Source organism: Lates calcarifer, linkage group LG9 (genome assembly GCF_001640805.2).
Source record: "Lates calcarifer isolate ASB-BC8 linkage group LG9, TLL_Latcal_v3, whole genome shotgun sequence".
Lineage (NCBI taxonomy): Eukaryota > Metazoa > Chordata > Actinopteri > Centropomidae > Lates > Lates calcarifer.
Window position 1 is genome coordinate 13,411,976 of NC_066841.1, and position 27,793 is coordinate 13,439,768.

General features: G+C 41.4%; 1 protein-coding gene across 1 annotated transcript; it reads right to left on the reverse strand.

The window, feature by feature from the left end:
* Positions 1-152: 152 nt before the first annotated feature.
* On the reverse strand, positions 153-26,956 carry add1 (adducin 1 (alpha)). Its single transcript, XM_051072922.1, is given in 17 exon segments — positions 153-2,572; positions 2,574-2,679; positions 6,143-6,232; positions 7,188-7,580; positions 8,593-8,749; positions 11,298-11,390; positions 11,526-11,621; positions 14,848-15,105; positions 15,348-15,521; positions 15,979-16,077; positions 16,208-16,351; positions 16,447-16,596; positions 16,816-16,896; positions 17,034-17,185; positions 17,505-17,667; positions 18,276-18,484; positions 26,800-26,956. Coding segments are annotated over 16 exon segments (2,529 nt in total). The 5' UTR covers positions 18,471-18,484; positions 26,800-26,956; the 3' UTR covers positions 153-2,394.
* Positions 26,957-27,793: the final 837 nt, after the last annotated feature.

A 27,793-nucleotide genomic window follows, 5' to 3' on the forward strand; every position in this document is an offset into this window, starting at 1 on the left:
AGTGTGTACGTAGCACTTTATTGTTGCAGCTACTATACTGTAAGGGAGTTTAGTCCCCTGGTTTCAAGCCATGCAGCCAGGCCCATGTATTTATTTATTGATCCATCTGTTTGCACTGAGATTCTGTGTAAATGAACACAAATGCACAATACTGATTTTCAAGGTAGTGTTTTTTTTATTCATGGTTGTAACAGAGGCAGAACCATGAGAAAAGAGAGGTGGAAGTATTAAGTCTGTAGATGGTATAATGATGAGACACATTTAAATTGGAAGTAGTTCAGACAGAGAATACAAATCAGCATAGCTGTGGGATTAAAAAAAAAATAAATGCATGGTTGACTTGAGTAAAAACCATGAATACAAGGACTTTAGTATTATTATCAGCACACTAAAGCTAAAGTAAAATAGAAATCAAATAAAAGGGGTAGTTACAGTCATTTAAAGGACAGTACACGCTCTAAGAACTCTACACATGCAGTCCTTCAGGAGTTAGACATTCTCAGCTTATATGCAGCGCTGTAGGTAAACCAACCTGCAGTGAACAAAGGCCTAGGTCTTTAAACATCTCTGATTAGGCGAAGCTTCCTGGTAGTGTTGCCTTTTGGTTCACCGTGAGTTAGACAGACTGATGACTAACCCTTCACTAAAACAGGATGAATAAACACAAGTTAGGGAGCAACGCATGGAGATGGCCTTGGTATTAATGCCCTGCAACCTCAAGCACAGCTCAATTGCAATCAAACCAATGATTACACATCAGCAACAAAAAGAAAAAAAAATGGAATCGCTTCTCCAGTGTACACCGTGTCTTTACTGCAACTGGAAACACACAGGTATTCAGTGACAAAGTCTGTTTGCTCAGAGCGGGGTTTTACACAGGAAAAGTCCAGGTCGAGGGTTCTGAAATATGATTGATCATGCAGCTTCGCAAACAAGTGACATTGTCATTCACATGTTCCCTAACAACTGTATCTACTTCTATGACAGACTGTGACTTTCTAAAAGCAATGTGTGGTATGAGTACCCAGACAGTGGTTTATAAAAGAGGAGGTTCACAGTGCTCTCTCACAGCAAGTCGTCATGGCTCAATCTAGTTTGTGAGAAAAAGCGCAAGGAGTTAAAAAAAAAAAGAAAAAGAAGAAAAAAAAAAGACATACTCCAGAACAAAATGAAATATGTCATCTCACACAATACATAGCATACCTGCCTGTTTCTGTCTTTCACAGACAGAGAGAAATCAAGGGGCAAATACAAAACAAAGCCAAGAACCAATAATTACAATAAATGATCAACACAAACTAAAAATTTGCAAATTTTTTTTTTTTTTTTTACACATTCCTTCATACTAAAGACTTAAAGCCAGTAGTAAAATACATCATCAGCTCCTGGAGATCATCTGCAAGAACAACGCTCGCTTACACTTCCGGGGAGATGACTCACACTCTGCTGTGAGCCATGCTCAATATCACTACGCTCAAACAAATCTGCAGGACTGCAGGACTGCAGCACTGCAGACGGGCGATTTGTAATGAATCTGGTTTGTGAAATATGAAAACCAAATTTCCACATCATACCAAGACCTAAAGCACTATACAAAATACCTGCAAGTTAAGGCTGTGTCAAATGCTTATTGTGGGTAAAAGATTTCTGAGCTTTAAAAAGTCACCAAACCTCTGATGTGATTACGTTTGAATGTAGATGATTTGATCCAAGTATCAGGTTATAGACACATTAATATGGACTCTGTATGACCGCTTTTTCCATGGGTAAATAATCCACTGAGAATATCCCCAACTGTAGTTTCTCCTGGCCTGCTAACATGTAATTACATGGGTACACAGCTTAAGAGGTAAAATTAGCACTATGCAATTTGTAGTTCTTACTGTCAAAATTTACCACCAGTTAAATGAGAGGGTACAAGCTTCTCTTTCTGCATTCACTGTATTTTAAAAGACACTTTGACATTTTGATACAATCCCAATACATTCTAGTGGTTACAACAGTTTAGTAATACTCTTTATTTTTCTAAAAAAAAATGAGGGTGATAAACCCTTAAAACCTCACATCAGGTGTGTGGGCCTGTAGTAATAGACATGCATAAAAGGCCAGATGGAGTGGACAGGACTGAATGCATCACTCACTCACAACTAAAAGCCTCTAATAATTAAAAACCTTTATGCAATCATTTTTACACCTGTATACAAAATTGGCACACGCTAACGAGGGAAAATAGGTTAATAAGCCAGCGACAAATGATATCAAAACAACAAAAAGCGTAACTGTGTGTAACTGTGGCTTGCTCGAGGGGGTGCAATGATAGCTGACAAAAAGCAAAAAATAAAATTGAAAAAGAGGCAGAGGCCAGCCTTGAGGACCGATCCAACATTCTCCACTCTAGGACTCTGTCTTTTTTTTGTTTTTCTTTAGGAAGGAAGGAGTGCGGAACTTCTTTTTCTTTTTAGAGGGTGATTTGCTGGGAGACTCGTCGCCCTCCTGGTCGGCGGCATCGGCGGCGTCCTCCCCCTCGGCTGTGTCTGCAGCGACGGCGGGGGCAGAGGCAGGAGTCTTCGGCAGGAAGTGCTGGGGCGTCGGAGGGGTCGTCGGGTGTTAAATCTGGAAGGGTCTGTCTCAGGGTGGCTGCATCGCTCTCGTCCTTATAGGTTTGTTCAGGTAGGGACTCTGGCGGGCGGGGGTGGGGGGGTGGGGGGTGGGGGAGGGAATGGTGAGAGTTATTGATCTTGGAGGACAAACTGATGGATCTGCGCTGCTGAGCTTACACATCAAATTGACCACTGGATTAAAAAAAAGCCTCCACCTGTTCACAGAATTTACTTTACAGTATCTATGAGACTGATGTACTTAAATCAGTTAAAAGACATCAGATCTTGAGTTTAAGCTGTACAAAACTAGAATTACATTCTCCGCTCTGCAGTTGAGCCTTCAAACACAAACGTTTAACATTCCCACAAACGACCATCCTAATAAAAACCAGAAGAACACATCCTAAAAATCTCTACTTAAGTTATACACCTGACGTCTTAACTTTCACTTTTCCACAAATCAAAAGCCAAAGCAAGATACACTATTTCTGTAACATATTAACCGCAACGTTTCTCTTTAGGACTCATTATCTTTACTTCTCACCTTTGAGACTTGCACTAAGCATCAAAAAATAAGCTCTAATCAATCTGAATTTTTCCTCTCTCTCTCTCCCTTTGGCTCTTTTTAATCTCTATCTCTTTCTGACAGGCCAAAGCTGGTGTGCAGCATTTTTTGTTTTACCTTCATTTAAACAGGGAAATCTTAATGAGTGTGGTTCTCTTGTTCATTTGCACCCTGTGTACAAACAAACAGAAGTGAAAAGTGTATAACTTTATTACAATGTTTTCGGCAGTTTTAATCATAAAACCACACAAGTGAGGTTATGTAACAAGGCTGGGGAATGGATTAAGGTAAAGGAATTCAAAACTGGTGCAGCTCTTCAGGAGCAGTAACTTAAAATTAGTTTGTACTAGGGCTGGGCGAAATGGTCAATATATTGCCACGATAAATATTTTCCTCTCAGTCAATGTCAATAACAAAAAAGGTCAAGTCAGATGATTATTAATTTAAAATTTAAACGCAGATTTTTGCTCCTGAAATTTCCCCATTGTGGGACTAATAAAGGATTATCTTACCTTATCTTATCTGAGTGAAAGCTGAAGAATCCAGATGGTTAACTGTAAGTTTAAACTATTCTTTGTGGTCAGAACATGTGCCAACCAGTGGAACATTTCACAAACCTGAGGTAGAACATTCAAAACAATAACAATGATAAAATCTAACCTCACTCAAACATTTATTGACCATTTGTTATTTTTCTATTAAGGACAATTTTAGCATCATTTTATATCACGATAACATTCTAAATCATGATATTAAATTAGATCGCAATAATTATAATTAGTGTTTTATCGCCCAGTCCTAGTTTGGACTAGTTGTTTTTTCTGCAGAAATCAGTTGCATGCTTTTTATTTTTTTATGTTTTTATTTATTTTTTAGTATTTTAAGTAGTAGCATTGATTAGGTTTTTCTAGTAACTGCCTATTGATAGTTAGGTAATTTAGTAAATCTCATACTAAATACATAGTGCCAGAAAAAACTGAGTTTAAGAGGCAACAAGTGCTGGTGCAGATCCAGAAGGTCTACTTCGGTAGAACTCCAGGGATCAGAGGCCCACACAGCATTCAAACCACCGCTACAGGCTCACACTGTGCAGTCAGGTGCAACTACAACTACAGCTTGGTTCATTTTTAATGTTGCTCTCATGCTACAGAGACTAGTGTGAAAAAAAAAAACCTTTGTCAAGACCTGAGAAAACACTACACACCAGTCTTCATTTTTATCTCTCATGTCTGTCAGAACAGAGGTGAGGCCAAACAACATAGATAAAATGGAGAGTAAACACCACACAGCCAAGCACTGGGCTTCAACCACCTTTGAAGCTAAACCAACAGTGAGTCTCAGCAAAAGCCAATCAAAAGCCACACTCATAAAGCACTGATGTACCTGGTAAAGGACTCATCTGTAAGACAAACGACATTCAACACATTTTGAAAACAGTACCTCATTTTTCCCAGGAGACAAAAAATATACAGTCATATAACATTGATAGGATGTGCACATGTGCAAAAGAGGTTAACTTGATAGTGAATTGTTGGCAGGAAGAAAAGAGAAGTTATCTAACATAAAAGGTTTGGTAGGTTGTGAGGTTTACTTCAGGAACATCCTCCATTTTTGCTTGGACCAGGTCACCATTATTCAGATAAACAGGACAATAAGGCATGATATTACAGATCTAGGGATCACACCTCAAATGAGACTGCTTCATGTAATTTCTCACCATGGTAATTTAGCTTCTTTAAGTTTTTCTTTACGTTTTAAGCAGAAACAGTGACAAATGGAGGAGATGAAAGATGGAGGAGCTCTGAAATAACCCCCATCGACCCCGAGACAGATTCAGAGGAGTTCAGAAAATCGAGTTAAGACCGACAAACCCTGGCAGATGGGTTAGTTCAGACCACAGGACAGCTCTGCTACTGAAGCCATGCAAAGAAAAAAAGGGAAACTGATCAAACACAAAGGTGTGGAGGGTGACGGGTAATTAGCAGGGTGTTGAGGAGGTGGAACAGTACGTACTTACTATGGCAACAGGTACTCTTTTGTATTTCCATCTCCTGATTGTAATCGCAGCCACAAAGAAGAAAAAGCACAAGTAGAAACAAATGTCTATGCAGATCAAACCACAGGCACTGTGTTAAATTAAAAAAGGAAACAAAAATGTGGGAGAGAAAAAAAAACACCAGAAGAAAATAAAAAGAAAAGAATGGTTGGGAACCATTCTTAGTACACCCCAAAAGATGGAGAATGGGAGTGAAGGGGTAAAGAAGATACTGTACATAGAGACACATGTTATATAACAACATTTCAGGTATTAGATTACACCTGCGATCAAAGCTAGCTTTCCCCTCCCTCCCTCATTCTGGATGATAACTTCACTGACTCTCCTAATATAAGAGAACTTAATGTGTAATAATGCCAATTATTGTTTAAATAAACATAAACAGGTTTATAACTTCCTGTTTTGTGTTTTGTTGTTTGTTTTTTTCTTTGCCAGTACTGGTATCATCATGGATGATACTGCTGACATAGGTGTAATCCAATAGTAATAAAGACCAAGAGGGAAAAATAATCATAAATGAACAAAAAGAGACAGAAAAGTCTGTACTGGGGTCCAACAAAATAGCTGAATAGATATTGTTTATCTTTGATATGTCACTTGTGGTCTTTCCTGACATTAAGCCTTGTGGTTTTATTACGATTATCTTTCCCCGTTAACTCTCTTATAGGATAAACCCGGTTAAATACTCAAAACCTCTTGGCCTGTTATTACAGAAAACACAGCACAACATCTGTAGTAGTATTATTAAAGACCACAACACCAACAGACCCCAACGCAGACAGGCAGATGTATAGGCAGGAGCCTCCGCATTCCCTTTGTAGAGACCCTAGAAAGACTCAAATCACCCAGCCAGAGGACTGGAGAAAAACCCATGCTGAACCAGGCCAGGCCAAGTAAGTCCGTTATGTCAGGCCAACCTACCTTCCTCTGCTCTGACCGGGGTGCTGGGGGGTGTGGAGGTGGGTTTCTGGCCTTTGGGCTCTTCCTCAAGCTCCCCTAGCTGCTCTGCGTCTGAAAGGAAGTTAGCAGAAAAAAAAAAAAATCAACAGGCAGGTAAAATTGATCTACAGAATTAAAAAAAAATCTAGTTATCATTCATTTTTTCTGGCTAAAATGGATGATTATTGATGATGGCAAAAAAAATAAAAATTTTGAACAGTACAGTGTCAACAGTGACAACTTTGCAACACAAAGAAAAGGGAAGACAGCACACAGAACCAAACCAGGGAGGAAGCTTTAATCAGGAGAACACTGCAAACCCTTTTGAATAAATCCCAGTAAAAACAACCTTAGAATATCCCAACGAGCCAAACAAACCATAACTACCATTAGATTTAATGGAAATTCAGTCAGAGGCACAAGAGGGAGAGTGGACACTAACAGAGATATTTTCAGGACAGGTTAGCAGGAAGAGAAGGAGGCCACCATTATTCATGTCCACACATGGGATGCTCTGATTGGATGATTAAGCTCAGACAGCTTCCTCAAAGGTTAGCACAACACTCCACTGCAAAAGCGTTTCTTTTTTTTTTTTTTTTGGTTTGTTTTTTTAGACTTGAGGAGTGAGCATCCTGAAAGAGAGGGGATGGGTTTAAATCTCAAAATGAGTTCCTCCTCACATCCTCTCTCCTCAGCTCCTCGTCCAATCAAACTGCAGAAAGGTATCTGATCTGCCAGAGCTCTGATGCCTTTGGACAAGACATCAGAGAGAGGGGATGGGGGTTGGAAAAATAATAAAGCAAAGGCCTCAGAGATTGAACTGTGGGTAGGGAAGGTGCTTGTACATGGTTAAAAAAAAATGGCAGCAGACTCCAAACCCCCAGAAAAAGGAGAGAGGACAGCAGGCGGGGGATCCCCAGACTCCCATTGCAGCAGTATGTAGTGAGGCGGACCAGGGCTGAGCAGGGAGGGAGGACGGAAGCGGAAGGCCAGAGTTTAGGCTCGACTGCCGCTTCGTCTGGTGTACCTGGAGCCTGATCTGCCTTAGCTGCCTCTAACACTGATGACTCCTTGCTGAGGGCTCGCAGCACAGCGCAGTGGAACTCCTTATGCGGGGAATCCGGAGCTGAAAAAACCTCGTCCACGGTCGAAAAAACCTCGTCCGCTAGCGTCCCCGCAGAGTCAGCACCGCCCTGAGCTGGCTCAGCCCCGGTGGAGAGGCTGAGGGAAGGGGAGCCCTGCTCGGAGGCTGGTGTTGCGGGTGTGGGTGCTGTGGGCGGGACTCTCTCTAAGTCGGGAGAGTCGGCTGCAGACGACCGTAGAGGTGTGGAGACAGAGGCTTGACCTCTCAGTTGTGTTTCAGGCTCAGGACAGGATGAGCTGGAGGCTGATCCCTCCCTACTAGCGTCTCGCCCCTGCACTGTGAATCCATGTGTATGTGTGTGTGTGGAGAGATAACATCATAGTTTGGCTAATTTGAAGTTTATTAGGTTTTTGCATCATCCTGCAGCAAGACAAAATGTTTTTTTTCTTTATTGCAAGTATTTAAAAAAATACTTATATTTTATGTCAAAATTACCTGCACATAACTTGAAGTGACAACATGTAATATAACATCACAATAAAGTGAACTGACCAAATAGCATATGCTTGTGTAGACTTACCTAACTGACATTAGCCCCTTTTACACAGCCTCTTCAAGGCAAGAATATTGTGCCATTATTCCATCTCAGGATTTTGTATAAAAGGCCTGGAGGCATAATGAGGAACCTTATCACCCGACCTTTAAGCCAGCACGCAAGGTTGTCACAGATGCCAATTGATGTCTGTATAAGTAAGAGTGAGAACTCACACACAGGGGCGGCATTACACCAGCTTCATGTGGTTCGGTGTAAAGAACCAAAGACGACGTATTCAAGGGAATTTTTTAACGCCAGTATTAGGTGATCTCTGTGTAAAAGGGGTTATTGTTTTTCTCAGTGTAATTTTCTTTTCTTGGGGCGGGTCAAGTTAAAGTGATTACACAAAGAGAGAGCTGTGAATTACACAACAATTCTCTGATGACCCTGCAATTTTACTCTGAGAAGGATTTAAAAAATGTTATCAAAAGTCATTAAACTCACTAATATAAACCCACAATAATCATTATCAAAACAGAAGGGGATATAACCACAACCCATGACCGAGCGAAAAAACAGTCCTCTGTCATTTTAACAGACAATGTTGGCTGTCAATTCACATTCCTGAAACTTAAAGAAACAGTTTAAATTGCTGGTAAATTCTGTGCGAGCTGACTGCTGTGGTGAACAGACAAAATGTTTTTATTCCATCCATAACACCATACCAAAGAATTCAGAGCAATGCCGTGACAAAGAAGTGGATGAGGTGTCGAAAGCATGTTTCATCTTCTCTGCTTCACTCGCCATCTTTACCTTCAGGCCCTTTCTGTTTCTGCTCCACCTCTCTGCGGTACTCCTCCAGCTCCTGGTCCGTGAGTTTGGTGAAGGGATTGGGACCCTGCTTGCTGACGATGACCTTGGGCTGGTACTCCTTCTCGATGATGGCCTTGGACGCGGTCACAAGCTCCCCCTTCAGGACACACAGAGGAAAGGCGGAAAACGGTGAGACGTCAAGGTAAACTAGACGACACTTACTCTATGTTGCACACAGAAGGATTTGATATATTGAGAACTAGCTGCAGTGTAAAATGTTTGAGGAAAATCTCACACAATTTAAACACTTGAAGAAGATTATAAAGATTAGAGGCAGCTTACACACATAACTATAATACAGCGTGAGCAGAAGTACCAGCCATAGATGAATAAATGTATATTCTCAGATAAGAGCACAAGTTAGAGCCAATAGGCCATTTCAAAATTCAAGAGGCACATGTTAGAATGTAAAATAACATCAGGTTACTTCTTATTATGTTAGGACATGGCAGGATTCTTCCTTTTTCATTACATACAATAATATTTCTACATACAGTAAAGGCCAAGCACTGACAGATTTAAAAAAGATTTCAAGCCAACAGTACATCAGCAGGCACATGAGATATTCAAGGTTAAGAAAAAAACAAGTATGACTATAATAAACTGACAAACAGCAATAGTAAAATATTACTTTTAACAGTTTTAACTTGACTTACTCTCTCTTTTTTTTTGTGCGATTCATGCAGTAAACACCACCATCACTGGATCTTACACCTGCCCTCTACACTGCCCACCTCAACTTGCAACAACACATAGGTGAGAACCTCTGCTGCAAACAGACTCACAACTGACCAAAAAGTTCCTAGCTGGCACAAAAACACACTCATTTAACTGTATCCAAAGATCTCAGGCTCTAGAGTGTGCTAATGAAGAAAGACTAGGGTCACATGACCATACAAAAATTGCCTCATTCTACCACCATTATTCACTTTGTCTGCACAAGCCCAGATATCAAGTGTCTATCTGCAGGCTCAGAGGAGTGACTGGAGGGTGATGTGAAGTACAGGTGAAATAGTATTTGTGACTGGAGCAGTAAGTACCTTTCTAATTGATTTAGCAGGACTATAGGACCCCTCGGACACATCGAGGCCATCAATAGTGTCTGTACAGTCAGACAGAGGGGCGTCCTGCAATAGTAAACCCAGTGAGGTGGGGGGGCACAACCCAGCTCTTAAACACTAGCACATTCAAATTAGCAGTCTGTCAGGCAGGCGTGAATGTGTGCAGACATTCACAAACATATCACCTTTCTCCCTGCATACACACAAAGGTGGAAAGAGAACAAAATCTCACTCAATTATACTATTACTGAAGTGTTACTAAAGCAGAAGTGAGGCTTCTTGTTTTGAAACTGCTCCTGTAAGACTGTTACATAAATAACTACTCAGGGTAACAGATATTTATAGTCACTATGAAAGGGCCAATTTTTCAACCTCATCATAACTATTTCAGCAGGAACACACACAAAAATATCTCCAAATTGTAAAGCTTATAGAGTGTAATTTTAAAGGGCCACCTCTTAGAAATAAGGCAACTGCAGGCATATCTGTAATTCTTTGGTAAAAGTAGTTAGTTAATTACTAGTTAGTTACTTTCCACCTCTGCATACACACACTCACACCATACAGACATACGCAAACACTGGAAATGCATGCAAAGAGAGATGACTCTGGAGAGAGATGTGGGACAGTGAAAAGCAAAGCAGTGATGGAACAAATAGCCAGAAGCATGCACAGTAGAGACAAAGTATTTGCACTGGGGGGCTGTAGAATATGTGGTTTATACAATCTGATCCCTAACAAAACAACAGTTCATCAAGGCCTCTTATCACTGACATGCTGGCAAAGTCTTGGGAATCTCTATAACTAGATTAATACACTACAAAATTATCTAACAGTTTTTATTTTCCCATGTTCTGCTCCTCATGGCGAAGGAAGGGTAAACCATGCAAATTGAACTCAAAAGGTTAACTTTAAGGAAGATTCTCATGTTTTGCATTTATTGTCTCGAAAGAATAGAGTCATGAAAAATGTACTATTATTTGACTGTAATGGGGATTTTGTTGAACATTTCAAGCCTGCAAATACTGAGACAGCTTCAACTCCAAACTACTGAGAAGAAAAGGCAGAACAAATAAAAACCAAAGAGAAATTATTGAAAAAAAAATATGTATGACAATGGAGACAACCTGAGCTGGCAGAGTGAGGTTACCTCTCCCACATAACTACTCACCTGCCAGATTGACCATCTCTGTGGTTAAAAAATAATGTCACAGTTACAAAGTCACCCCATGCTCTGGGAAACAACATGGAGGACATGTCTTTGCTCTCTGTTATTAGTGGTGAAGTTTCTCCTTCAGAGACTGATGTCAGATCAGATTACATTATATTTTAATTGTGAGCATATAGCAGTTCAGCGTCGAGGACAACTTCACACACAATATTCAGACACTGAAGTGTTTTGGTTTAAGAGGTGACTCCAGACCTGGACAGAATCATTATGAGATTTTTTTTATTTTAATTTCAATTGAGGAGACAAAACAATTCAAACTCTCAGGTATTTCAATCTGTATGAGACACATATTCCTCTCCAGGCCAGGATAGCTGCAGCAGTGAGGTGTTAATGTGCTGAGTTCACAGACTGACCTGGGTAAAGGTGCGTTCTACCACGGTCCCGGCACACAGGACCTGAGACTGGGGTCCTGCTGTCTTTATGTCCTGCAGGTTCTGCTCCCGGATCTAAAAACAACATTTGGAGTCATGAGGGAATGATAAGCACACAGTGTGTCCTGCTCAAGATGCTTCCATGTGAATTTTACATCATTTGTTTCACAAAGTACAGGCAGTAAAAGAAGTAAAACACTGCTGTGATACCTTATTCCTCATTTCCAGGACTTCCTTTGGGTTGGTGTTCAATGGGATGAACTGATTGGCTACTGCAGCCTGGCGGAGGCCGTCTTCCTTTGTCCACTGTAAACACCACATGATGTGTTAAAAACACTGAACTAAAACCAGATATACAAACTGACATGAAAACCCAAGCACAAAAATAGATTCAGACAAAATATTATGCAGGCTTCACAATACAAGAATCATGCTGAACTGAAATGGACAAAGTTGGATGACTGTAAAAAGGTTTGAATGTAAAAAGTGAACCAATGATGATGAGGCACATTTAGAAATTTTATCATTACCTACAGGACATTAGCTCTCTAATGCGTATTAATCAGCCTATGATATTAGATTCTGGGATGACATAATCTAATTGATTCTAGCATGTTATATTTGTGCACAAACACTGAATGGAACAATGGAGTCTGAATGGAGTCTAAACTAGCTAAATGGACAGCATTAGCACTGTTTGTTTTTTACTGTAAACTCACTGAGCTGAAATGAGATAAGTTTATCAAGAAAACCTGGGACTCTCCAGACATGACGATGTTGTTAAAAAACAATTTTCAGAGATGTATCGGTACTAAGCTGCTGCGAGCTGAGACTGCAAAAGCTAAACAACAGAAACAAGTGTTTTTAAAATTGTGCTTTTACATATTGTCCGGCATCTCTTTGAGGAGCTGCAAAATGTTTTATGAAAATACTAGACACGAAAAGGAGCTTAATAAGTGGTTGAGAAGTAAAGCTTGCACGACAGATTTTAAGAGCAAGCGCTAAGAAGAAATGAATGGGCCTCATGCAAGAATCACTTGTATATTCTTAAATTGCACATATGTGGCATTCACCAGTTCTCTGGTACTGTGAATTTTCTCTTCAGACCTGTAGTGCTAGTGAGCAGGCCGTCTCTCTCCAAAATGGGGAAAAACACTAACTTGGAGTTTAAATGATACTGACAGAGTGTTTGTACTATTAATATTTTCTAATTATTATTTCTCTGCTCTAATCTACTCGCACTGCTAAGCTTTTTATCGTTTTGTCTGTTGATTTCTAACAAGACTTCAAGGTCTGCAGTATGAAAGTCTTCTCTTTTACATTTTTCTAAATGAAAATCACCCACAAATTGAACAGAACAGGCAGCGTCATGAGGCAATTTATGGGACGAGCCACACAGAAGAAAAAGTACAAAACATTTAAGATGTTCTTCCATGAGGCCCATTGTGTTTTAACATCCCTCAGATGATTATTATTTGCCCCTTTGGGCTTACAGCTTTTGAGATGCTCAGTCAGAAACCGATGAGAAGACCCCGTGCACGACAACAAACCATTTGTCATCATCATTGATGTGCCATTCTCAAAAACAAACAGAAGGGGCACAATGAAGATCAACAGAAAACATCACAGAATGGGGGAAAAAAGGTGGAGGGGTAAGGGAGGGAGAAGTGAAGGGTGGGTGGTTGGCGAGAGGTGAGGGAGAGTGAGGGGTGGCAGGGTGGCTGGGTGACCGAGACGATGAGGCTGGCTTACGAAGCGAGAGTGGCAGTGAGGGGTGAGCTGGCATCACCAAAGTCATTTCCCAGGCTGATACACAACAACAAGGACAACAGAGATAAGAGAGAAACACACCCCGAGGACACTCGCCCACGTTGGGACAAAAAGAAGCCATTGTCACAACGCTACAATAAAAGACAAGAGTGTATCTTTCCTGCAGCGGATGAAACCTTTTATACTCTTGTTAAATATCTATTATCCCCATCTAGTTTTCGTAAAAACCTGGTAATGCTCAGCATGATTGAGGGGGGAGAAAAAAAGTCTGCACCCATTTCTTGCATCAAACTGAATGAGCAGCGCGTGAATATACAAATCAAATCTTCAGCTTCCATGCACAGTATTTCATTTAATCTTTAGAAACTAAGCATGTAATTTGCAGTGGATAGCGTAAGCTCATGAATTCATTCTTGTGTTTACTCTAAGCTCAGCTGGTTAGCTGCCAAACCAGGGGCTAGATGAGGAAGGGTTTCTGGATGGAAGTAGCTGGGTTGGGTTGGTTGAGTATGAGATGAACATGTAAAACACGATATACTCACTGAGATCGAGTCTCACAACACAACATTTCCTACTTTCCCAACAGGAGATAATTGATTCAAAAGTCAGATCAAATTTCATGGCTTTTGTTCTGTTTCTTTCTCTTTTTTTTCTTTCTTTCTTTCTTCAAACATAATCCACTCATGCAGACCTTGAGGTATTCAAAACCGTTTTCATAATCAAACTGAAACCAAAAATTAGAGAGAACAAATATAATAGAGGAAACAGAAACACACAACTGGGAGCAGTTGCAGGTGTTTGAGGAAAAACAAAAATCAGAAAGAAAAGCAGGCTGCATTACTCTTTTGCCACGGACGTTTTTGCTTTGTTGTATGACCTTAGTTAATTTCTTCTTCTTATCAAAGGTCTATAATGTACCTGTTATTGCTCTGGAAAATAAATATTCTCAGCTAGAAACATGCCACCTTCCTCCCTTATGCTGGCGATGTACATCTTATTAAATGTCTAATACTAATAATGTGAGCAGCTCTAACAGCAAACTCACTCTTAGAAGGTTTTGATTCCCTGACTCATTCTGAGAAACAACTTGCATGATGCAGAGACAAAAACTACAGAGTGTGTATTACAGTGTGAGCAATAGTGTGGTTGTGCAGCAACATCAGTGTACTGCCACATTCACCTGCCCACTTGAGGACTCATGCCACACCCCTGCTGCTCGCTCCTCTGGGAAAAACAATCAACACCAACAATGCATTTCACTACTACACATGCAGTGGGGGCATGCTGTGGGCAGCTGGTCTGGCATCATGAAGCATTAGGAGACCAAGAGGGAAAGACAGCAAAGAGGGTCAACAAATAATTACTTTGTAGCACAGCTGTGATTAAGGTAACCGCATTAGAAAGGTGGGTTAATAGGACACCTGAAATTACAGCGTGAGTGAGCCTAAAAGTAGTGAAAAGCAGGATTTCCCTGACTTACTTTTTTTATCGCCTGCGAGCAGTTAAAAAGGCTCAAGAAAAGATGATTAGAAAACTAAGGTTTCAGCTTTGTACAAGACTTTTACTCCTCACAGGAGTCCCCAGGACCTCAGGATGCCAACCACCTGCCCGTTTCCACCAACAAGGTAGCTGTAAAATCTATACTATGAACAATAAGGTAGGCACAGACCAAGCAGTTGGTTATACAGCTTGGCACGCAGACACCGGACGAGAGAGACTGCAGCAAGGGTTTGACGTGATCGTGTGTTATGTTCGTCCACACCTTAGGCTTCGACTTGGGGCTGCTGCCGTCGGGCCCGTCCTCGTAGGGCTCGTCGGGCCGGCCGCCGGCATTGAGCCAGCGGGTCTTGTCGCGCTGGCCGCGCTGGAAGCTGTGTTTCAGCGGGGAGCGAGCGCCTGAGTCGCTGTCCTCCCCGTATGAGTAACCACCGTGGGCGGAGGGAGCGATCTCCACGTCACTGTACTTTTTACCTTTGTCTCGCAATGCCGGGCAGCGGTAAGGATAGCCTGTCCTGTAGCCCTGGGAGACAGGAAGAACAACAGGGGTTTAGATAATGGTGAACTATCTACCACTGTCATTTTAAAGCCTGGACTTAAAATATAAGAAGTGAACCACATGTAAGGAACCATACAGAGTGGAGAAGTGGGTCTTGATTCATTCAGTGACCAGGGAATTTTTATGTTTTTGGATTAATTGCAGGTCTTATATATACTCTCACTCTCCTGCAAAAGTTTGGTTAACCCCCTCTTTTCTGAACGTACCAAGTTGTCGAGCATTCTCATGAGAGCCTCATACTCCTGCTCCCCGACTTGCCACTTGGGGTGTGTAGAGGACCCGTCGCCAACTGGCTCAGGGACCCTTGGACGTGATTTGTATTTCCCCGGGTCCAGCATCACCAGATTATCTGGCCCTCCAGCGCTGGCCAGTGTGCGCACCTGGAAAATATCAAGGGGGGAGGTCGACAGACAAGAGAAACCACAGACAGATCCAGAATACAGAAGGAAAAAAAATGAGGACATACACAGACACACAAGCATCCAACATAACAAACAAACAAACAAACACACACACACACACCACACACACATTCATATATAAAGATATGGAGAGACAGAAGACAAAGACAATTGTTATGATAAATGCAGACAAACATGGTGCAAAATATCACAACACCAAATGAAAATACATGTTTGTCATATTTTAATGTAAAGAAGCAAATGTTTTTTTGTTTTTTTTTTAAACATGAACTAAGTTTTAGTTGGGACCATGAACAAACATATCACAGGGAAGGTTCTCTGTTGTACAGAGAGTTTTTGCATTGGCCAGAATGAAAACAATCAAAACGTGTTTTTTGCTTATAAAAGCTTTACAGAGCTCTGTGTCTATCCTTACCTGGATCTCACAGGCAGTGACCAAATTGTGGATGTAATAGAAAGCTTCCTCCACTGTTTCACCTACAGACACCAGCCCATGGTTTCTCAGGATGAGCACCTGGGACAAAAGGCAAAATTAAAACTTGGCAAGAACCACGCACAAACCACTATCGTTGTTCTAATTTAACACGAGACTCCTCAGCAGTGCAAGTAATACACACTGATACACACACACAGACTGCTCTTACCTTGCTGTTAGGCCCTAGGTTCCTCTGTATAAGAGTGCTCTCTTCCTCATCCACCAGTATGCCGTGGTAGTCATGGTAGGCCACCTCGCCCAGAGACAGTGCCTCAGGAGAGATGGGCAACAGGCCGCATTTCATGGCCGACACCTGCAACCAAACAAAGAAAATACGACATAAGATTATAATGTATCTATGCTTGTGTTCGCATTGTAAATAATTGCTAGGTATACAATGTCCCTCACCGCAGCACCCGCAGGTGTGTGTATATGTACGATACACTTGACATCGGGCCGTGCGGCATAGATGGCAGAGTGGAGGGTGAAGCCGGCCTGGTTGACTCCGAGGTTGGTGCTGCCCCGGTCCACTATCTCACCTTGAAGGTTTATTTTCACCTGGGAGAGCGGGGGAAGACAGCAAAGAGTTAGTCATAAGTTTGTTTAAGTTTGGGGTGACATTTTTTTGTCAAGTTCTGGCTAATCATAACATATTTTTAATCACATAAGAAGTGATCCAGAGAGAAATAAGGAAAATAGTTTAATTCACTGATAGAAAAGTGGAATAAAAACATAAGAAGACACATGCAGTTGTATTAGAAATCTGCAGATTCTCACCAGACTGGAGGCAGTGACTTCACTGTACAGGAGCCCAAAAGGGACAATCAGGAAACGCTCCTGGTCTGAATTCACCCTGACCTACAAGACCAGAAGACGGTCATGTTATATTTCACTGTTACATGGAAGCTGGCATAGTGGCCTCATTGTTATTCACTGAACTGAATTGCTGGACAAAAATCAGTCAACACGGTTTGTTGTATGATAAATAATCTTACTGTGAGGTGATTGTAGATGAGTTCGGACCAGCCAAACAAGTCAGCGAGCCGATAAAAGGCAGCCAGCTTGCAGCGAAGCAGCTTCTCGCCCTTGTCGTAGGAGATGGAGTCTGAGCCGCGCAGATCGTTCACGGGAGTCACCATGCCCAAACCTGAGAGGGAGAGATGGAACAGACAGAGAGATATGAAAAGTGCTGACAAGAATGCGACACTAAAAGGACAAACATGGATAAAATCCAGTGTTCTGTGCAGAGCAAAATAAAAGCCAGTCCTTATTCTCTGACCAGCAGGAGAGGCAAAAAAAAGTCCCACTTACAGATAATAACAATAGACGGAGTGAGCCTACTGAAATCCAACTGGACTCTTTGTCCAGAATTTAACTCTGGCATACGCTGCATTACTCACTGTGAGCGCAGACATAGCAGGGCTGAGGTCAAAAAGTCACACACACTTATTATCATCTCTGCTTACTCATGTTTAGTGCTGCCATGCCTCCCTGGGGTGCAGCGGGATACATGGAAGGCATGCTGGTGGTCATGAAGTCTGCAATCTGCTGCAGGGCCAACAGGCTCGTGGGCGTCTTGCCCTTCTTCAGCTGATCCTGGATCATCGTCTCCAGCTCCTCGCAGAATGCCTGCCAGTCATCGACGCAGACACAAAAACAGACAAAAATAAGGACCAAAAAACAAACACAAAGAAGTACAACGACCCAAAGAAACAAAAAGGGACAGAGACACACATAGCAGCTTTGTTTCAGGTATACTCCAGCCAGTTATGTTATTATTACTGTCCTCAGCACGCTTCATGTTTTCAATTTATTTCACTTTGCTATGTAAATAAATGAGCAGAAACTTGCGTGCATTACTCAGTGCCCATTTTCAGGACTTGAATACACCAGTGCTTTTCAAACATACAATAGGCCTTTGTAACAGTGTAGTACTGTGTCCTGGGCATTCAGCAGGTCACAGACACACTGTTGATGGAGAATAAACTGGATCCATCATGTGATGTTGACAGCCCTGCTGTCTTTACACTAAAAAGAGCCTATTCATATCTAAAATGCTGGTTATGGCAGTGTGTATGTTTTATCAACTGTGACCATGGTATTTGTCGATTAATATAGTGAATGTACAGCAAAATGTAGGGCTGGGTTTTATGTGTTAATAACCTAATCTATGATACAGAAACAACTGAATCTGAGTATATAAAGGTGCAGAATTAATATCTGCGTGTTCTACTGACCGGGCTCTGTAGTATCATGGAGACCCTCTTCCTCTGCTCCATCATGTTGAAGTCCTGCCGCAGGTCGGGCGCCATGTTCCTCTCCCTCTGGTACTCCGGGCTGCTCTCGTCCACCCGGTCGAAGTACCGCTCCTTGTGGGGGGCTGTGGTGGGAGGGGGGGCCGTCACTACTCCGGCACCTGAATCGCCGTTCATCCTGGGCTGGCCTCCTGTAGAGGGATAAGAATTTATAGCAGTGAAGATAAAGATAACACAGACATCATTTTGCCATATGTTCAAATTTCTTCCTAAATCTGCGTGAGAACAGCCTTCTCACCAGCCTTTTTTTTTTTTTAGATAAATCATATGTTTTGGCCTTAAAGTACATAGAAACACACAGTAATATTATATAATCATATTAAGTCCATATTTATCATTTCTTAATATGTAAACAATGAAGTAGGCCACATTAAGGTACCAAAAGAAGAAACACTGAGTCAGTTTTCCTTGTTAAGTGAGGATATGAGTTTTGCCACATTAGCCACAAAGCTGATCACACAGACCACATTTGCCCCTACTTCCTGTCATGGTCATGTGACTGCTTTTTCCCAGCCCACAGAGGTTTTAATTGATTTCCACAATGTGTTTCCTGGAATTACAACACCACACCACTGTCAAGGCTGGACAACAGGAAAGGAAAACAAGAACTGGAAATATAACCATAGGTCTCTTTACCATTCAGCCTGAAAACATTAGAATCAAAGAGTGTTTATTATCAGCAAGAGATTTTCAGTCCTTGCTGATACATCACCACATGTTCCATCCAACTGTTGCCCAAAAAGAGTTAACTGACAACAGCAGGGAGAGATCTAGAGCCATAAAGAGGAGAGAGAAATAGACTTTCCAATAGATCCATGTCCGTCCAACTGGATTGGGATGTATGTGAGGATAAACAGCCTCCACCTGTCTGTCACAGCGCAGGCAACTCAAGCTCTGACTCTGAAGGACACAGACAGACTTCTGAGCAAAGGAAAATGTGTATGTATGTATGTGTATGTGTGTGTGTGTGTGTGTGTGTGTGTGTGTGTGTGTGTGTGTGTGTGTGTGTGTGTGTGTGTGCAAGCATGCATGGGTAATGAAGGGGTGCTCTGGCAGAAACTGATTCAGCCCATTAGTCCACATCAATACAAATGCTCAGGCAAAACTCCCATGACAACTGCAGACCAAGCCCAAAGCATCCAGTATCACACTGGGAGCTGACAGACCCTCTCTCTGTTTCTGCCCGCTTTCATCAGTGTTCTGAGATTTGCCACAAAATCAAACCCAACATTTTCACACATCTCAGGTCACCTGCTCCAATCACGGGCTCTGTGTCTTCATGCTGTTTGGCTAATTCTAAGCTGATGATGTTTTTGTCTATTTTCACCTCCTAAACACATTTAATGAAGGATGAAATGAGCACAAAACAACAAGACTACAGAAAAGCTCTGACATTCAGAAAAAGTTTTATGGCTGACTGGACTTCTCAACATCAAGTACACAAAATACTTTAGTAAACCAAACTATGTACAGAGGGGAGATAGCTGGGGTTGGACCTATACTACAATACGTGCCCCTTTTCATACTCTTGTATTGTACTGCTGTTTTCCTCTCCTAATGAGAAATACTGTCTTAAATTACAATAAAAAACAAACAGAATGTGAGAGACTTAGGCTGCATACTCTCTCTGCAGTCGCTCAGGAAGGAAAACTCTGTTGTTCTGTCTCACTCGCGTGATTAGGACATCAGTTATTGACAGAATTATAAGGACATTAGCAATTAGCTCCAATGCCAAAGACGCTCATTAGGGAGCAGGAGGGAGCCCAATTCCCAAGCCTGTCATTAATACAACTCAACTCAAAATCTACACAATTAGTTTCATGCTGAAAAAGCAGTAAAAAAAGCAACATAACAGATGCACTGAACAGACATTTTATTTGTGTTTCTGATAATAACAGACAGAGTTAGAGGGCCAGACAAATAAAATCGAGGCACAGGACAACACTAGTGTTTCCTCAACGACTAACCTGTGTCAGCCTGCATTAAGACCATCAATAATACTATGGTCTTAATGCTTCTAGAGTGACAGTCAGATCTCATTCACTTTAGTTTGACTTGTTTGTGCTGCGTTTGCTGCTTGTTGTTCATGTGGGTGTTTATTGCTAGCGGCAAGGAACGAACCCAAACATGTCTGCTGACAGCAGGACGGTGGCAAACAAGCGACAAAGCCCCCGAAGGACTGAGCATGCATACTGTTCTTACTACTGACCTTTTTCCTTTAGAGAGAATATACTCATACAGAAATCCAACTGAGAGGTGAAAATAACTTGTCAGCATTTTCACTAATGCATCCAGTGTTGTTACAGTAAATGTCACAAGGCCACGGAGCCTATTGTTGTTGACAGTTCACAGAAAAGCAGCTAAAAAACAAACAAAACAATGTTTGATAAACTATTTTAGCATTTATTCCAGTCTGATCTCAGTCTCAGACATAGTAGTATCAACCACTCATGGCCTAGTTTTTATTCAAGATTAAAACAGTGCAATTTTTAAGCATTATCCATTTAAGTAACAATTAGCTGTGATTAATATTATGCCAGACCATATAAATGCTTTAATTGTCTCATTCTTTATTAACACTATCCAAAATTAAGCAGTTTGTTTATTGTGTTTTTATAAACTGTTAACACTTCTGTGTTTTACATGGTAGGATATAACATTTTTGTAGATGTCCTTTACAGCTGCTACTGTTGCCAAAAGCGACACAAAAAATTCAGAGGTACACTGACTACTGAAGTTTCACCATGAGCTTGGGAAATTGTTCTAGGCCTAAAAATCTGAGTTTAGGCTTGGTATTAATGCTAATCTTGCTTGCTCACGATGACCCATCTCTGTGCACTAAAGCACTGCAGGAATAGTGTAATAGGATCTTTTCGATTGTCTCTTGAGGCTGCCATTAGTCCAGACAGAGTCCAACACTGCAGTGCACACTACCACAAAATCTGCCAACACCTGCAAAGGCAGAGTGAATGAACCATAAGTGTTCTAAAACTGCATGGAGGAGATACGGATGTGTCATTACTATCACCTTGATGCCTGAGAAAAGAAAGTAAAGGTTAAAGTTAATCCAGGCCATATTGTGCATTAACAAAAATTACCAATGGAGTTAAACCAGGTCATTTTCACTGTGATCTAAAAAAGCATTCATTTGAGTAAACTAATTTCCTGCTGCACTCTACCTCGCCACAAATGTTAACTGAATCACTCCAGCTGTGCAATACCAAACACCACTCTAGTGCACTTTTTTCAGAGCTGTTTATTTCTTGTGGACAGTTTAACAATAACAATGGAGGAAGCTTTCTCCATCTGTGCTGAATGTTGTCATCTCACAACCGCAGGCGCCCCCACCTCACCAATACCTCTATTTCTCATCTCTCCTCGGGAATATAGGTGCAATTGGGTGCAATTGCTATGGAAACCAAAAACATTACCATGGCAACACGGGACAGCCTTCCAAAGATTAGTGTTATGTAAGAACAGCTGTAGGCCAACATCACACTGCAAACCAGTCAGTGTCACAAGGCGCACAACTTCAAAATAATGTGGTATTCATTGTACGTTACATTCAAAATATCTCAGGTAGTCAGTGTCTGTAGGTCAAAACTACTCATATGTTTCTAGACATGCAACATACACTGAAAAAATATTTATAAATGATAAATGCACTTGTTCTGATATCAAGACATGGACCGAAAATTCAACTCCAGAGATGTTAGTTTGCATCAGCAGCACCTGCCATTTAGCATCAGTGAGTTGATGTCATACTATGTTAGGGCAAACCATGACAACCAGAAAGTGCTCAGCTCTTCCACTTGAACCCTCCGTAGGAGGGACAGAATGAACTGAACATAAAAAAATGCAGCAATTGTACAAATGGAACATCTTGTGACGCCCTGTCTCCCTAAAGGCAGAATCACCCTTGCTTCCATGACCGCACCCATTAGATAATCTGTATTGGAAAGTACCCCGTCCTCAGTGGGCGGAACCATGAGGTGTGTCTGAGGCTGCAACTTATGAACCACCCTGCAAATGTTTGAGATTTTATGGTGGCTCTGACTGTCAGTATCTGGCCCTGGCACAGCATTGTCTGGTCTAACCATAGCCCGGGTCCCTGTAGGCTTGGAGAAAAGGCTGAGGATGGAGAAACCTGCCATAGGCAGCTCTGGCTGGTCAAACTTCCTTTTATCTTTGACAACAGTAACAAGCAAAATCACCTTGGTTGAGCCTTTGCCTTAGGATGCTGCTAAAGAGTGCCTGCTATGAAATCCTAATGAAGACATAACACACTGAGGACACAGAACATATAACAGCATGCACACATTAAAAGCTTCTATTTCTGCCTCCGCATTCACTCTGGATGTGGGAAACCCTTGGACTGCATGCATGTAAGGATTTTCGTTGTCTCTAAGCAACAGGAAAATGTTGTGATGATGAATCAAGGATCACATTCATACAGAACAATATAAGCCACCTGCTTTTGTATGAGAAACTAAAGGAGACATTTTGATCTGTCATTATGAGAATCAAGCATTTTTACACTTGATGCTTCAAAAGTATCAAAATGAAAATGGCAGCCAAACGATAAAAAGCTGTTAAACCATCTCCCAGAAGACACGATATATGCTCACTGTACTGCCTGTTATAAACCTGGCAGCCAATGGCGGCCAGTTAAATCTCTTTACACAGACCAAAGGTTGCATTCAAAGGAAGCTATGGAACTGGAAAAGTCAGGAGCAGCTTTGTGAGGAAAGCAAGAAGAGCATCTCCTATCTCACTTTCAATAAGCTGACTGTGGAACTCCTGTTTCATATACCTCTATTATTCCTTAGTCATGTCCATTTGCACAACTATCTGCACCATCATCAAATTCAAGACAGCCCAGATTATGAGAAAGATATTTTGTGCTCTAGATCTTCTTCAGCAATGTGTGTCTATGTGGCTTTTAAGGTATAATGTACAGAATGTGTAGTGCAGGGAAATATTCAGATTCATACAATTAGAAAGCAGGACCAGGAGAGGTTAGCCATAGCTTGGGCGCCTAGTAGGACGGTGTACACTTAGGAAAATGAACAGGATGCCGATACCTTAAACAAGGGATAGAATTTCCTCTAGATGACTGACTCAAACTGATGTGCTGAACTTTCTATGACACCACTTAATACAGATGTTTCCATTCTCTGCAGAGGCAGCTATGAGGCAACGATGGGAGGAGAAAAAGGCAGAGACACTATATGGAGAAGAGCATCAGACTCTCCCACGGCACACGGCTCTTTTTAAACTTTAAACAGCTTGACATATATTGTGCATATTTCAATTTTAGCATAATTCTCTTTTGAGAGACGGAAGCTTGCACTAAAAACATCTTTTCAGCATGACTAAGCTCTGTGAAAAAAGATCCATTTAGTTCTTTCCAAAAATACGCCAATCAAGCAATCACCAGTGAAAAGATCATTGTGTGTGTAAAAAGATTAAGATGGCCTCAAAGTCTTGCTGGTCTTTCCGTGACACTGTCTGCGTGTGTGTGCGTGTGTGTGTGTGTGTGTGTGTGTACAGTTGGTGTTTCAAGCAGATTTCAGACATTTAAGAGAAGCACTCAGACAGGGCTCTTTATATCTCTGAGCTGGATGCCTGTCATTACTGAGGACGAAGAATCCATGGGTGTACGTGTGTGTGTTTCAGACCCCAACTACTATGACTGGCAGGAATGCTTTAGGTATCATTTTAGCACTGACCCATGTAAGGTCTTGTGCAACAGACAGTAAATTGGTGTACACAGAGAAGTTGTGCTGTTATTTACCACATGAGCTGACAGCAGACAAACTAAAATACAGTTTTTAACAAAATGAGGGGGCAACAATACATATGCATGTCACCGCTCAAGGAAAAAAGGCAACAAAATCGGGTGTTATTAGCAGAACTCAGGATACTATGCTTCAATTTGGTGCCATAATGTTTCTCAGTATGGATATTATGCCACACTGCATGCAAAAACTGACATTTTAATATCTTAAATTCCTCTCTTACATTCTACAGCAGCTGCTTGGTGGAGACGATAATAAATCAGATATCTCTGGGTTGTGGACTGTGATTCAATATTGCCACTTTACATTTTCTGACATTTTGAAAAACAATTGATTAATCTAGAAAAAAATACCAAAAATAATTGTTAGTTGCAGCCCTAGATTGGAAAGCAAAATATTATAAAATACTGAAAATCTCTGCAAGGCTTTGTGTCTTCCTTGTCAGGAGGACTGGCCTGGACCTGTTATGGAGGATTATGGCTGACTGCACCATCTAGGAGGGCATCACTTTGACTCTAATGAATTTTCAAACCACAATGTGTTGATGATGATTACAGCCAGATACACCAGATACAGATACACCACTTTTTGATCTGAGAGACAAGAAGAGCAACTCCTCAAGCAAAGCCAACAAAATTATCTTTGACAATGTAAAAGTAAGGAAGGTTCACTGTTAGTGAGACTATCAGCATGGGAAAGGTATTATCTGTCACTGACTGCCAGGGCCAGGCGAGACACTGTGCTGTTGTTGTTAGCATGTGAGTACAGTGGCCCAGGGTTTATCTGGCTGTCGCATGTCATATGGGACAGAGTGGTGGGAGATTGCTCTCTGAAACAACATACCCCTCCCTGTACAGTTTCCCTAGTCTGACACTGGCCTGTACTATCATGTGTGCATCTGCGCAGCATTGTGCTGGCTAAATATTTGACCCAAACATGGCTACGTATATTGACATGATCTTTAGTGACCTCTGTGGTGTGAATGCAAGTTCAACAAAGACCGTTTTTAGATCTTTAACTTAACTAAAAAACACCTCCTGAAACCCTGCTAAGTGATCACATATGGGGAGGAAGGAAGGAAAGAGTGAAATAGAGAGAGTGGACCTGAAATGAGGAACACATTTTCAGCTGCACTGCAGTCAAGGGTGTGGGCGTGGGGAGTGGGAGTAAAACAAACACAGAGCTCTGTATCTAGAGTGACTGTGTATGTGTGTAGTAGTGTAGTGTGTGTCCAGGGTGGCAACATAGAGCCAGACTGACAGAGCTAAGCTGCCTCCTTTGGGAGTTTCACTCATTCTAACAGAATTACCAAATCCAGGGAGTTACTTTCCCTTAACACACACACTCAGAGACATTTCATCTTGGCAGATAGGCTTTGCTAATCCTCATACTGTATAAGGGGGAAGGGACTTCACTTCACAGAGCACTTTAGAAAGAAGCCAGACACAGCAACAGCTTAGTAGTTATCTTCTTCAATTTGGGCCTAAAAACAAACAGCTAACTGTCAGTAAACAAATTAAACCATGACAAACCTCCAGGATAAATATCAGTGCTCCATCCTCTCTCTCCAATGCTATTATTAAAGCTGGAAAATTTGTGCTGCACCTTGTTCAATTAATTTAATTTGTTCTATCAACCTTTCAGATAATGATGATGATGATGCCAAATTGCATGTTTTATCTGATCATCAACCCAAATCCTGAAGATAATTAATTACCGATTATATAAACCTGAAAAAAGAAGCACATCGTCACATTTGAGAAACTTTAAGAAACAAATATCTGAATTTTTTGCTCAATTAATAACTAAAATAACTGATTACAGCTGATAAAACTGTTCATGATGAATTTTGTGTATCATTGTATAGTCTATATTTACAGTGTGGTCCAAGTTTTATTTGGTTTGTCATCTATATTTTGTTTTTTTATGTATTTGTTTGTGATTTGGCTGCTGTAACAGTACAGTTCCACATTAAGATGATTAAAGTAGCCTATTCTATCTGATGCAGTGTGGCATGATTTTCCTCACAATGCAACCTGATTACAATTAAAAAATGTATATGCAGAGATAACATAATACAGGAGATGGTGATGTCTGACCTCGGACAGGAAACTGCTCCATCACCACCCAACTGAATACAGTCCCAATATTTCAACACACGCCCAGACCAGAGACACAAACCGAGTGCAGAGACACCACATGAGGGAATGTACCGACCTGAGCAGCGTAGTTAAACGGCTACAGTACCTGCGTGCATGTGAAATGCAAAATAATGCAGCCACAGGCCTGCTCGGGCAGCAGCAAGCTAACGATACACGGGGGCAAAACACACTGGGCACTAAATGAGCGTGGCCCTGAGCTGTTTTTGTCCTACACAGGAAACCGTCTAAGCGGAGGTGAATTCATTATAGCGCACTTAAACACAGAAATGCTCGTTTTACACTGGTAGAATTAGCCCGGCCGCCTCCCTGCAGAGACCCGACATCACAGACAGCGTACTAGCAAAAACAGTGGGAGAGCTCGCGACTCTGAAACACAAGGAGAAAGACTACGGCACCAACATAAAAAAACAACACATGGGCCATGTTGCATCGGACAAACACTGCAGCTGAAATGTACGCCGTATCGACTGTTTCGGTGCTTACCCTCTCTTTGAAGAAGTGGTGAAATATAAACAATGCTCGGTGAAAGCGGGACGGTGGTTTCCACTATTTTTATCCCCTACCCCGGTGATCTCAGAGTGGGTTTATCTCTCTGCGCTTGTCGTCCCTGCCTGGTCGCTCCGCCCATCCACCATCATCCCACTTGGGTGCGGCAAACGAGTTAATCCGCGGCTTGTGACTGGCCATCCGGAGTCACGTGACAGGACCAGGGAAAGTGGTTGGAGCATGAGCCTATGGGCCCGCCCCGCAGAAAGGGGCTTTGGGTTTATTGCTAAAAACTAAAGCCATAAAGCTTAGTACAGTAGGGTAGAGCCTGGCGTCGGTCAGATATTGCATATCCATACCTGTCCAGTTGATGGCGAAAGTGAGCCAACACTACACAACCTAAAAATTAAGCCTACCAATATGCTACCATTTCCCCCAAAAACGGAAAGAAAGGTTAGAGATGCATTAACTGCAAAAAAAAAAAAAAACCCTCACAAACCAGTTTTCCATTTTAACTGATTTAAAAAACATGCTGCTGAAGTTTGGACAATAACAGCATATTACAACATTTCTTCCTCGTCCATCACAACACAGTTTGAGGTAGCAAATTAAGATAATAATAAATAATAATAATTTGGTGAATTACAAAGAACAAAAACAAGCTTTATATGTTGCTTTATGAAGTTTGAGTTATGTTATGACTCACGGTTATGGAAAATGACATCCATTGCCCATACTGAATTTGACTGCTTGGATTGTCAGAAGACTTTCTTAATGTGCAATTGTTCTGTACTGATGCAGTGATTAGTAACAACCTTTTCATACCATTTCATTTCATACAAAATTAATTCAGACTACAGCTCAGCTTGGACTTATTAGCTGGCTGAACAGATTATGTACAAAAACATTACTGTATCACTGCTATTCTTGACCTAAAGTTCAGATAACTGGATGTATTATTTTTCTGTACTAATGCTTGGTCTTGCTCTGT